At 44.7% G+C, this 12,872-nt stretch overlaps 1 protein-coding gene across 7 annotated transcripts in view; it reads right to left on the bottom strand.

The window, feature by feature from the left end:
* HDAC4 (histone deacetylase 4) overlaps positions 1 to 12,872 on the bottom strand; it is a 779,940-nt gene that overhangs the window by 284,229 nt on the left and 482,839 nt on the right. For all 7 annotated transcript variants that reach the window (XM_070084058.1, XM_070084060.1, XM_070084063.1 and 4 more), the window contains one exon: positions 4,274 to 4,339. In XM_070084058.1, coding sequence (XP_069940159.1) covers positions 4,274 to 4,339 — 66 coding nt within the window. The remainder of the gene's footprint in view (positions 1 to 4,273; positions 4,340 to 12,872) is intronic.

Raw genomic sequence — 12,872 nt, 5'->3', positions numbered from 1 at the left:
TACAAGCCATAACAGCCTGGCTCATCTGCTACCAGCCATCACAGCCTGGCTCATCTGCCATCAGCCATCATAGCCTGGCTCATCTGCTACCAGCCATCACAGCCTGGCTCATCTGCCATCAGCCATCATAGCCTGGCTCACCTGCTACCAGCCATCACAGCCTGGCTCATATGCTATCAGCCATCACAGCCTGGCTCATCTGCTACCAGAAATCACAGCCTGGATCACCTGCTACCAGCCATCACAGCCTGGCTCATCTGCCATGAGCCATCACAGCCTGGCTCATCTGCCATCAGCCATAAGAGCCTGGCTCATCTGCCATCAGCCATAAGAGCCTGGCTCATCTGCCATCAGCCATCATAGCCTGGCTCATCTGCTACCAGCCATCACAGCCTGGCTCATCTGCCATCAGCCATCATAGCCTGGCTCACCTGCTACCAGCCATCACAGCCTGGCTCATATGCTATCAGCCATCACAGCCTGGCTCATCTGCTACCAGAAATCACAGCCTGGATCACCTGCTACCAGCCATCACAGCCTGGCTCATCTGCCATGAGCCATCACAGCCTGGCTCATCTGCCATCAGCCATAAGAGCCTGGCTCATCTGCCATGAGCCATCACAGCCTGGCTCATCTGCCATCAGCCATCACAGCTTGGCTCATCTGCTACCAGAAATCACAGCTTGGCTCATCTGCTACCAGCCATCACAGGAAGGAAGGAAGGACGGAAGGAAGGAAGGAAGGAAGGAAGGAAGGAAGGAAGGAAGGATGGAAGGAAGGAAGGAAGGAAGTATTAGGGTTAAAAACAGCAGTTATTACCAGGATACCTCAGGGATATGTTTAAAAGACAATATACAAAATAAAGTTGCTAGTAATGGCAAATCAATTAATTGATCAACAAACAAAGAGAGATAGTGGAGGACAACGAGTGACTAGCTCCCTAAAGGTTTACTATACAAATAGTAGGAGTCTAAGAAATAAGATAGATGAGCTAAGATTACTTGCAAGTGTAGGTAATATAGATATTATTGGTATAACAGAGACCTGGTTCAACCTGAAAGATAGAGAAATGCCTTCTGAATGCAACATACAGGGTTATAAACTATTCCACACTGACAGGGTTCTAAACTATTCCACACTGTTAGGGTCAACAGGAAGGGTGGTGGAGTGGCGATGTATGTCAGAGAAAATTTATATTGTTGTGTTAGACATGATATAAGATTAGAAACATTGAGCACAGAATCTGTTTGGCTACAGTTTCTCGAGGGACATGACAAATTAGTTTTGGATGTGATTTATAGGCCCCCAAACATTGATAGGGAGGGCAGTAAGCTGTTATGGGACGAAATTCATAAGGCATCTAGATATGAAAATGTTGTGATAATGGGAGATTTTAACTTTAGACAAATTGATTGGAACAATATGACGGGAAATCTTGAGTCTAGTGACTTTCTTGATACGGTTCAGGATTGCTTTTTAGAACAGGTTGTGACAGAACCAACTAGAGGAAACAATCTGCTTGACTTGGTTCTTGCCAACAAAGATTCACTAATTAATAATCTTGAGGTTAATGATGAGCTTGGGGAAAGTGATCACAAATTACTTAGTTTTAATATATCATGGAATTACCCAGATAACTGCAATCAAATCTCTGTCCCAGATTTTCCCTTGGCCGACTTCATGGGACTGAAAAATTACCTGGGTGGGCTAAATTGGGATGTCCTGACTATGGGTCAGGTAGGTGATCTTGGTTGCCAATATGACGTTTTTCAGAGCATAGTTCTAGCTGCCCAGACAACTTTTGTTCCGAGTAGGGAAATTAGATCTAACAAAAATGATCCCAAATGGATGAACAATAGATTAAAACATCTCATTGGTCAAAAGAGAGGCATAAATAGGCGTATCAAAAGAGGGGATGGGCAGTTAAGAAATCAATATATTCAATTAAAGAGAGAAATAAAGAACGGAATAAGAAAAGCAAAAAGGGATTATGAGGCTAAGGTCGCAAGGGATTCAAAGATTAACCCTAAAGGATTCTTTCAGGTATACAGAAGTAAGATTAGAGACAAGACTGGCCCACTTAAGAGTAACTCTGGTCAGATCACTGACAGTGATAAGGATATGTGTGAAATTCTAAATACCTACTTCCTCTCAGTTTTCACCCAGAAAAATACTAGCGATATTCCTGAAATAATAGATTATGAAGAACAGGACGATAATAAACTATGCACGATTGCGGTAACTAGTGACATGGTCCTCAGACAAATAGAGAAACTAAAACCTAACAAATCCCCAGGTCCTGATGAACTGTTTGCAAGGGTATTAAAGGAATGTAAAGAGGAACTTAGCATACCTTTGGCTAATCTTTTTAACATATCACTACAAACTGGCATAGTGCCTGATAAGTGGAAAATGGCAAATGTAATACCTATTTACAAGGCAGGTGACAGGTCCTTGGCTTCGAACTATAGACCAATAAGCCTTACCTCCATAGTGGGAAAATTTATGGAATCAATAATTGCCGAAGCAATTCGTAGCCATCTTGACAGACACAGATTGATTAATGAATCTCAACACGGTTTTACAAAGGGGCGTTCCTGTCTTACGAATTTACTAACTTTTTTCACCAAGGTGTTTGAGGAGGTAGATCATGGTAATGAATATGATATTGTGTATATGGACTTCAGTAAGGCTTTCGATAGAGTTCCACACCAGGGGCTGTTGAGGAAACTTAGGGCACACGGAATAAGAGGAGAAATTTTTCCTGGGTAGAGGCATAGCTGACAAATAGACACCAGAGAGTTTGCATAAATGGGGAGAAATCTGAATGGGGGCATGTCACAAGCAGTGTTCCTCAAGGGTCAGTATTTGGCCCGTTGTTGTTCACAATTTACATAAACGACATAGATGAGGGAATAAATAGCGACATAAGCAAATTTGCTGATGACACCAAAATAGGCCGTCCAATTCATTTTAATGAGGACACTAGAGCACTCCAGGATTTGAAAAGACTGATGCAATGGTCGGAGAAGTGGCAGATGCAGTTTAATATTGACAAATGCAAAGTTCTAAATGTTGGACAGTTAAATAATCATGCCACATATAAACTAAATAATGTAGATCTTAATACTACTGATTGCGAAAAGGATTTAGGAGTTCTGGTTAGCAGTAATCTAAAACCAAGACAACAGTGCATTAGTGTTCGCAACAAAGCTAACAAATTCTTGGCTTCATATCTAGAAGTATAAATAATAGAAGTCCTCAGGTTGTTCTTCAACTCTATATATCCTTGGTTAGGCCTCATTTAGACTATGCTGCTCAGTTCTGGTCACCGTATTACAGAATGGATATAAATGCTCTGGAAAACGTACAGAGGAGGATGACAAAGATGATCCCATGTATCAGAAATCTTCTTTATGAGGATAGACTGAGGGCCCTGAATCTGCACTCTCTCGAAAGGCGTAGAATTAGGGGGGATATGATCGAGGTGTATAAATGGAAAAAAGGAATAAATAAAGGGGATGTAAATAGCGTGCTGAAAATTTCCAGCCAAGACAGGACTCGCAGCAATGGTTTCAAGTTGGAAAAATTCAGATTCAGAAAGGATATAGGAAAGTACTGGTTTGGTAATAGAGTTGTGGATGAGTGGAACAAACTCCCAAGTACAGTTATTCAGGCTAAAACGTTGTGTAGTTTTAAAAATAGGTTAGATAAATACATGAGTGGGTGTGGGTGGGTGTGAGTTGGACCTGACTAGCTTGTGCTGCTGTGTCTGGTGCAGTGCTCCTTCCTTGAGTGGTGGTGACCAGACTGGGTGGGTCATTGGGCTAATCCGGGGGGGGGGTCATTGGTCTAATCCGGGGGGAGGGTCATTGGTCTAATCCGGGGGGGGGGACATGGACCTGTTCCGCATGGATCAGTAGGCCTCTTGCAGTGTTCCTTCTTTCTTAAGGATGGAAGGAAGGAAGGATGGAAGGAAGGAAGGAAGGAAGGAAGGAAGGAAGGAAGGATGGAAGGATGGAAGGATGGAAGGAAGGAAGGAAGGAAGGAAGGAAGGAGGGAAGGGGGGAAATGAGAGGAGGCGGGAGCAAAAATAACCCCGTGACGATGAAAGTAAAAAAAAAAAATCTTTGTGGGAGAAACAACAGAATGGAAGAGAAAACATGAAGAAGGCAGTATAGCTAAACTCACTCACTCACTCACTCTCTCTCTCTCTCTCTCTCTCTCTCTCTCTCTCTCTCTCTCTCTCTCTCTCTCTCTCTCTCTCTCTCACCTTTCTTGACCAAGGGTGCAGCATACGATGTGTTGATTTCCATTACGTGTGACGTCGAGATTTTATCTGTGGAAAAACAAAAACAAATTAATTACTTAGTCAATTAATGTGTGTGTGTGTGTGTGTGTGTGTGTGTGTGTGTGTGTGTGTGTGTGTGTGTGTGTGTGTGTGTGTGTGTGTGTGTGTGTGTGTGTGTGTGTGTGTGTACTCACCTAGTTGTACTCACCTAGTTGAGGTTGCGGGGGTCGAGTCCGAGCTCCTGGCCCCGCCTCTTCACTGATCGCTACTAGGTCACTCTCCCTGAGCCGTGAGCTTTATCATACCTCTGCTTAAAGCTATGTATGGATCCTGCCTCCACTACATCGCTTCCCAAACTATTCCACTTACTGACTACTCTGTGGCTGAAGAAATACTTCCTAACATCCCTGTGATTCATCTGTGTCTTCAGCTTCCAACTGTGTCCCCTTGTTACTGTGTCCAATCTCTGGAACATCCTGTCTTTGTCCACCTTGTCAATTCCTCTCAGTATTTTGTATGTCGTTATCATGTCCCCCCTATCTCTCCTGTGTGTGTGTGTGTGTATGTGTGTGTGTGTGTGTGTGTGTGTGTGTGTGTGTGTGTGTGTGTGTGTGTGTGTATGTTTGTGAGTGTGTGTGTGTATTCACCTAATTGTGGTTGCAGAGGTCGAGACTCAGCTCCTGGCCCCGCCTCTTCACCGAGTGCTACTTGATCCTCTCTCTCCCTGCTCCACGAGCTTTATCATACCTCATCTTAAAGCTATGTATGGTTTCTGCTTCCACTACCTCACTTGCTAAGCTATTCCACTTCCTGACTACTCTACGATTGAAGAAATACTTCCTAACATCCATTTGACTCATCTGGGTCTTTAACTTCCAATTTTGACCCCTTGAACATCCTGTCTCTGTCCACCTTGTCTATTACACGCAGTATTTTGTATATCGTTATCATGTCTCCCCTAACCCTCCTGTCATCCAGTGTCGTCAGTCCGATTTCCCTTAACCTTTCTTCATGGAACTAACCTTGTCGTAAACCTTTGTACTTTCTCTAATTTCTTGACGTGCTTGATCAAGTCAAGTGTGGATTCCAAACAGGTGCTGCATATTCCAGTATGGGCCTGACGTACACGGTGTAGTGTCTTGAACGATTCCTTACTAAGGTATCGGAACGCTGTTCTCAGGTTTGCCAGGCATCCATATGCTGCAGCAGTTATCTGGCCGATGAGTGCTTCCAGAGACGAGTTCAGTGTTATACTCACCCCAAGATCTTTCTCCTTGAGCGAGGTTTGCAGTGTTTGGCGACCTAGCCTATACTCCGTCTGTGGTCTTCTGTGCCCTTCCCCGATCTTCATTTGGCGGGGTTAAATTCGAGAAACCAGTTGCAGGACCAGGTGTCCAGTCTGTCCAGGTCTCTTTGAAGTCCTGCCTGATCTTCATCTGACTTAATTCTCCTCATTAATTTCACATCATTTGTGAACAGGGACACTTCTGAGTCTAACCCTTCCATCATGTCATTCTAAACCATACCCCCGGCCGGGATTGAACCCGCGGTCATAGAGTCTCAAAACTCCAGCCCGTCGCGCTAACCACTAGACCAGCTAGCCACAATAAGATTCATCCAACTAGGTATATTTCTACACCATAGGAAGGTTAGCACAGGCACCTCTGTGACCACAAATGCAAGTTTTTACAGACGAATCTCCAGCTAGCGTGGCCGTGACGAACTCTAGCTCAAGTCCCTTCACTGCCGTCAACATGACTTAAGAAATCGTAATGACACGATTGCAAATAAACCATACCCCCGGCCGGGATTGAACCCGCGGTCATAGAGTCTCAAAACTCCAGCCCGTCGCGCTAACCACTAGACCAGCTAGCCACAATAAGATTCATCCAACTAGGTATATTTCTACACCATAGGAAGTGGTTAGCGCGACGGGCTGGAGTTTTGAGACTCTATGACCGCGGGTTCAATCCCGGCCGGGGGTATGGTTTATTTGCAATCGTGTCATTACGATTTCTTAAGTCATGTTGACGGCAGTGAAGGGACTTGAGCTAGAGTTCGTCACGGCCACGCTAGCTGGAGATTCGTCTGTAAAAACTTGCATTTGTGGTCACAGAGGTGCCTGTGCTAACCTTCCTATGGTGTAGAAATATACCTAGTTGGATGAATCTTATTGTGGCTAGCTGGTCTAGTGGTTAGCGCGACGGGCTGGAGTTTTGAGACTCTATGACCGCGGGTTCAATCCCGGCCGGGGGTATGGTTTATTTGCAATCGTGTCATTACGATTTCTTAAATCATGTCATTCTCATATACCAAAAATAGCACTGGTCCTAGGATCGACCCCTGTGGGACCCCTCTCATCACAGGTGCCCACTGTGATACCTCATCACGTACCATGACTCGTTGTTGCCTCTCTGTCAGGTTTTCTTTGATCCATCGCAGTGCTCTTCCTGTTACATGCGCCTGATCCTCTGCATTAATCTCTTGTGAGGAACTGTGTCGAAAGCCTTCTTGCAGTCCAAGAAGATGCAATCAACCCACCCCTCTCTCTCGTGTCTTACTTCTGTTACTTTATCATAAAACTCCAGAAGGTTTGTGACACAGGATTTACCTTCTATAAATCTGTACTGGTTGGCATTTATACTCTTGTTCCGTTCCAGGTGCTCCACCATTCTCCTCCTGATAATCTTCTCCATGACTTTGCATACTATACACGTCAGTGACACTGGTCTGTAGTTTAAGCCTCTTTTCTGTCTCCTTTTTTAAAAATGAGAACTACATTTGCCGTCTTCCATACCTCAGGTAGTTGCCCAGTTTCAAGGGATGTGTTGAAGATTGTGATTAATGGGACACACAGCATTTCTGCTCCCTCTCTAAAAACCCATGGGGAGATGTTGTCCCATCTTGTTCCTCATCCTCATATCCGACATAGACAAGGATGTCAGCCACAGCACCGTGTCTTCCTTTGCAGATGACACCCGAATCTGCATGACAGTGTCTTCCATTGCAGACACTGCAAGGCTCCAGGCGGACATCAACCAAATCTTTCAGTGGGCTGCAGAAAACAATATGAAGTTCAACGATGAGAAATTTCAATTACTCAGATATGGTAAACATGAGGAAATTAAATCTTCATCAGAGTACAAAACAAATTCTGGCCACAAAATAGAGCGAAACACCAACGTCAAAGACCTGGGAGTGATTATGTCGGAGGATCTCACCTTCAAGGACCATAACATTGTATCAATCGCATCTGCTAGAAAAATGACAGGATGGATAATGAGAACCTTCAAAACTAGGGAGGCCAAGCCCATGATGACACTCTTCAGGTCACTTGTTCTATCTAGGCTGGAATATTGCTGCACTCTAACAGCACCTTTCAAGGCAGGTGAAATTGCCGACCTAGAAAATGTACAGAGAACTTTCACGGCGCGCATAACGGAGATAAAACACCTCAATTACTGGGAGCGCTTGAGGTTTCTAAACCTGTATTCCCTGGAACGCAGGAGGGAGAGATACATGATTATATACACCTGGAAAATCCTAGAGGGACTAGTACCGAACTTGCACACGAAAATCACTCACTACGAAAGCAAAAGACTTGGCAGACGATGCACCATCCCCCCAATGAAAAGCAGGGGTGTCACTAGCACGTTAAGAGACCATACAATAAGTGTCAGGGGACCGAGACTGTTCAACTGCCTCCCAGCACACATAAGGGGGATTACCAACAGACCCCTGGCAGTCTTCAAGCTGGCACTGGACAAGCACCTAAAGTCAGTTCCTGATCAGCCGGGCTGTGGCTCGTACGTTGGTTTGCGTGCAGCCAGCAGCAACAGCCTGGTTGATCAGGCGCTGATCCACCAGGAGGCCTGGTCACAGACCGGGCCGCGGGGGCGTTGACCCCCGAAACTCTCTCCAGGTAAACTCCAGTCCCATTGCCTTTGAGGTATCAAGGTCACTTAGCAGCTTCGTCACCTCCTCCTCATTTATGTGTATGTCATCCAGCACTTGTTGGTGTCTTCCCAGAGTCCTTCCTGCCTCCATTGTGAATACTTCCTTAAATCTCTTGTTGAGCTCCTCTTATACCTCTTGATGGTTTCGTGTGAGTTCCCCACCTTCTTTCCTCAGCCTGATCACCTGGTCTTTGACTGTTGTCTTTCTCCTAATGTGGCTATACAGCAGTTTCGGGTCAGACTTGACTTTTGATGCTATGTCGTTTTCATACTGTCGCTGGGCCTCCCTCCTAATCTGTGTATACTCGTTTCTGGCTCTTTGACTGATCTCTTTATTTTCCTGGATCCTTTTGCCTTCTGTACCTCTTCCACTCTCTAATACACTTAGTTTTTGCCTCCCTACACCTTCGGGTAAACCAACGACTCACTTTGATCTTCCCATTAATTCTGTTGCCCTTTGGAACAAACCTTTCCTCTGCCTCCTTGCATTTTGTTGTTACATATTCCATCATTTCGTTTACTGACTTTCCTACCAGTTCTCTGTCCCACTGAACCTCCCGCAGGAGGTTCCTCCTCCTACCTGTGTAGTCCCCCCCTTTTATAGTTTGGCTTTTCCCAATTGACTCCTGTTACCCTCTCCACTTGCAGCTCTACTATGTAATCAAAATTCAGAACCATGTGATTGCTAGCTCCAAGGGGCCTCTCATATGTGATGTCCTCAATGTCTGAACTGCTCTGGGTGAACACAAGGTCCAGTCTTGCTGGCTCATCCTCCCCTCTCTCTCTGGTAGTGTCCCTGACGTGTTGATGCATGAGATTTTCCAGTACCACATGCATCATCTTGGCTCTCCAAGTGTCAGGACCCCTGTGAGGCTCCAGGTTTTCCCAGTCAATCTCCCTATGGTTGAAATCACCCATAACCAGTAACTTTGCTCTGCACGATTGAGTTCTTCGTGCCACCTCAGCCAATGTGTCCACGATCGCTCTGTTGTTCTCTTCATATTTCTCTCTTGGCCTCCTGCAGTTCTGTGGTGGGTTATACATCACTGCAATGACTATCTTATGCTCCTCAGACTGAATTGTAGCTACTATGTAGTCCCTTTCTCCAATCTCGCCCATGCCTTCCATTTCCTTAAATCCCCATCGGTTTTTTATGAGTAGTGCAACCCCTCCTCCCCCTCTGCTCCTTCTGTCTTTCCTCAGGTCTGATATCCCGGTGGGAAGACTGCATCTGTTATTGTCTCAGTGAGTTTCTTTTCTGTGACTGCTATGATGTCTGGGGACCTCTCATTGACTCTTTCATGCCATTCCTCGTATTTATTTGTTAATCCATCTGCACTCGTGTGCCAAACCTTCAACTTCTTATCTATCATGGTGGTCCTGGGAAAATATTGGGGTTGGGGGAGCGGGAGCCCTGGAGGGGGCATATGGGGGTTTATAGTGTGGGTGGGGTTTTTGATGGGGGATGTGGGGAGAGGGAACAGTGTGTGGGTTTTGGATTAGATTGTTTAGTTGCATTGGGGTTGTCGCAATGTGGGTGGGGTTTGTGGTGGGGGGCAGCAGAGTGCCCATAGAGGGCTGCTGTAGGGGTGGGGTTTGTGATGTGGGGGTGGGGGAAGAGGGAACAGAGTGTGGGTTTTGGTTTAGATTGGTCAGTTGCTTTAGGGTTGTCATGGTTGGAGTCCTTCTGCAGGTGTTTTTGTAAGGTGTGTTTGCCCTTCTACCTGAGTCTGGGTTCTGCTCATCTTCATCAATGCATCTCGTTCCTCCTTTCATCTTTGCACCCTCTCTCTCAGTATCATCCTTTCTTCTTGTGTTCTGTCGTGATCGAGATACACATTCCAGTACTCTGGTTTGTCCCTCAGTCGTGCTTTCTCCTGCATGATCCTGGTTCAAGCTGATTCTGCCTTGAAGATTACTTTGACCGGCCGTTTCCTTCCACTCGCAAACCACCCAATTCTCTGAAAATTTGTCACCTGGGTCATGTCTCCCTCATCTATTGCTTTCATGATACCTTCGATCGCTTTCTTCTCCTCCTCATTTCTTTAATCGTAGGTTTTCCCTTCGACTTCTCGGAGCCCGTAGACAAACACTGACCTCTCCCTCTCCTCCTCCCACTGTGTCTCCCTTTGTATCCACTGAGGTGTTCTAGTTCCTTCCATCGAAACGTTCCTGCCTTCATTCCCTGCCCTTGCTGCAGCCCCTATGCTCAGTGGACTGTCTTTCCTGCTCACCTGTTCCTTGCCACTGCTGTTGTCTGTTGGATTATCTGCATGTGTCATAGCTCCTTCATTGTCTACAGGTCTCTCAATTGTGCACATCTTTTCCTGGATCCCTACAGTCCCCTTGTCTTTGACTGGTATAGATGTTCCTGATGTCATGTCTGTATTGTCATTTGTCTCGAATCTGTTTCAGGTTTCTTAGTTCCTCATCTAAGCACTTTATCTTATCTTCTGTTGCTAAGACTTGTAGTCCCCACTTCCTGCTCTCCTCAGCTATCCTCTCCTCCATTTTCTTGCCAAGTTCTGCTAGCCTCCTTCCTCACTCTTCCTCCATTTTTCTGAGCTCTACCTCTGAATCTTTCCTCCCAGGTTCTTCTCTCCCAGGTTCGTTCACCAGACCCCTGGGTCTCAGCCCTCTTTGGTGTGTGTGTGTGTGTGTGTGTGTGTGTGTGTGTGTGTGTGTGTGTGTGTGTGTGTGTGTGTGTGTGTGTGTGTGTGTGTGTGTGTGTGTGTCGTGTGTGTGTGTGTGTGTGTGTGTGTCATGTCTCTTGTGAGGTACTCTATCGAAGGCTTTACTAAAATCCAAATAAACAATATCAAATTCATTATCACTGTCAACTGCCTCAAATGTTCTATTGAAGAACGTCAGTAAGTTTGACAGGCAGGAACGACCTCTCGTGAATCCATGCTGAGATTCATTTATCAAGTTATGCTCTTCAAGGTGACTTCTAATAATGTCAGCTATAATTGATTCTAATAACTTGCCCACTATAGATATCAGGCTTATTGGACGGTAATTTGAAGGAACAGACTTATCCCCTGATTTGAATGTAGGAACCACATTAGCCATCTTCCACAACTCTGGCACAACACCGGTAAGGATGGATGCATTAAACACACTCGTTAATGGCTGACTAAGCTCCATTTTGCATTCCTTAAGTACCCTGGAAAACAATTCATCGGGTCCCGGAGACTTATTTTGCTTCAGTTTGTCTATCTGTTTAATAACCATGTCCCTCGTGACAGTAATATTAGTTTATTTAAATTCATCAGGAACTAAATAATTGTTAATTATTGGAATCTCATTTACATCTTCCTGTGTAAAAACTGACAAAAAATAGTCATTAAATAAGGAACACATTTTCAGTTCGTTATCCGTCAGCTGTCCATTCCCAATTTTCAGAGGTCCTACTTTTTCCTTCACCTTCGTCCTATACACTTGAAAGAACCCCTTTGGATTGGTCTTTGATTCATTAGCAACTCTAATTTCATAGTCACGTTTAGCCTTTCTAATCCCCTTTTTTACTTCTCTTTTAAGCTGAACATATTGGTCAGTAAGGTTAACCTCTCCTCTTCTGATGCGCCTATAAATCCCCCTTTTCTCCCCTAATAGATGCTTTAGCCTCCTGTTAATCCAATTGGGATCGTTATTATTAGACCTAATTTCTCTCTGGGGAATGTATATACTCTGGGCACGGTGTACATTATTAAGAAAAAAATCATAAAAGCAGATCCCTTCATATTCATAAGTATGATCATCGTCAACAAAATCATTAGCTAGATAACCCCAATCAAGATTAGACAGGTGTTCCCTAAGTCCATTATAATCGGCAGAATGGAAATCACGGATTTTTACTGTATTATCATTATTCTTGCATTCCCAGTTAATGCTAAAAGTGATGGATTTGTGATCACTTGCGCCAAGCTCTTCAGTGATCTCCAGATTATTTACGAGTGTTTCCTTATTTAACAAGACTAGGTCTAGCAAATTATCACCCCTGGTAGGCTCTGTTACGCACTGCTTCAGAAAACGGTCCTGAACAGTTTCCATAAAGTCACTGGACTCTAGATTACCGGTCAAAGAATTCCAGTCAATTTGACTAAAGTTAAAGTCCCCTACTATGACTATGTTATTGTGTCTAGAAGCCCTAACAATTTCGTTCCAAAGAAGTCTCCCTCTATCGTGATCCAAGCCTGGAGGTCGGTATATTACACCTAGAATTAGTTTTTCTTGACCCTCTACAAACTCTACCCAAACAGATTCTGTTACTGTTCCATCTATTTTTATACCTGTTTTTAAGCAACAATTAATATTTTCTCGAACATATAGTGTAACTCCCCCCCCCCCTTCCCATTACATCTATCCACATGGAACTTAAATCCTTGAATATTACACTCAGCAATCATATCCCGACCCTTTAAATCATACCACGTTTCAGTTAATGCAATGATATCAAAGTTTCCAGCACATGCTACCAAACGTAGTTTGGTAGCATGTGCTGGCTCCTGGAGCCAGCCACTTGGTGGGATTGAACTCCAGGAGCCAATTGCTGGACCAGGTCTGCAGCCTGTCCAGATCCCTTTGTAGTTCTGCCTGGTCTTCGATCGAATGAATTCTTCTCA

The sequence above is a fragment of the Cherax quadricarinatus genome, chromosome 11 (genome assembly GCF_038502225.1).
Source record: "Cherax quadricarinatus isolate ZL_2023a chromosome 11, ASM3850222v1, whole genome shotgun sequence".
Lineage (NCBI taxonomy): Eukaryota > Metazoa > Arthropoda > Malacostraca > Decapoda > Parastacidae > Cherax > Cherax quadricarinatus.
Note: the sequence above shows the minus strand (reverse complement) of the source record. Positions and strands in the feature narration are given on the sequence as shown.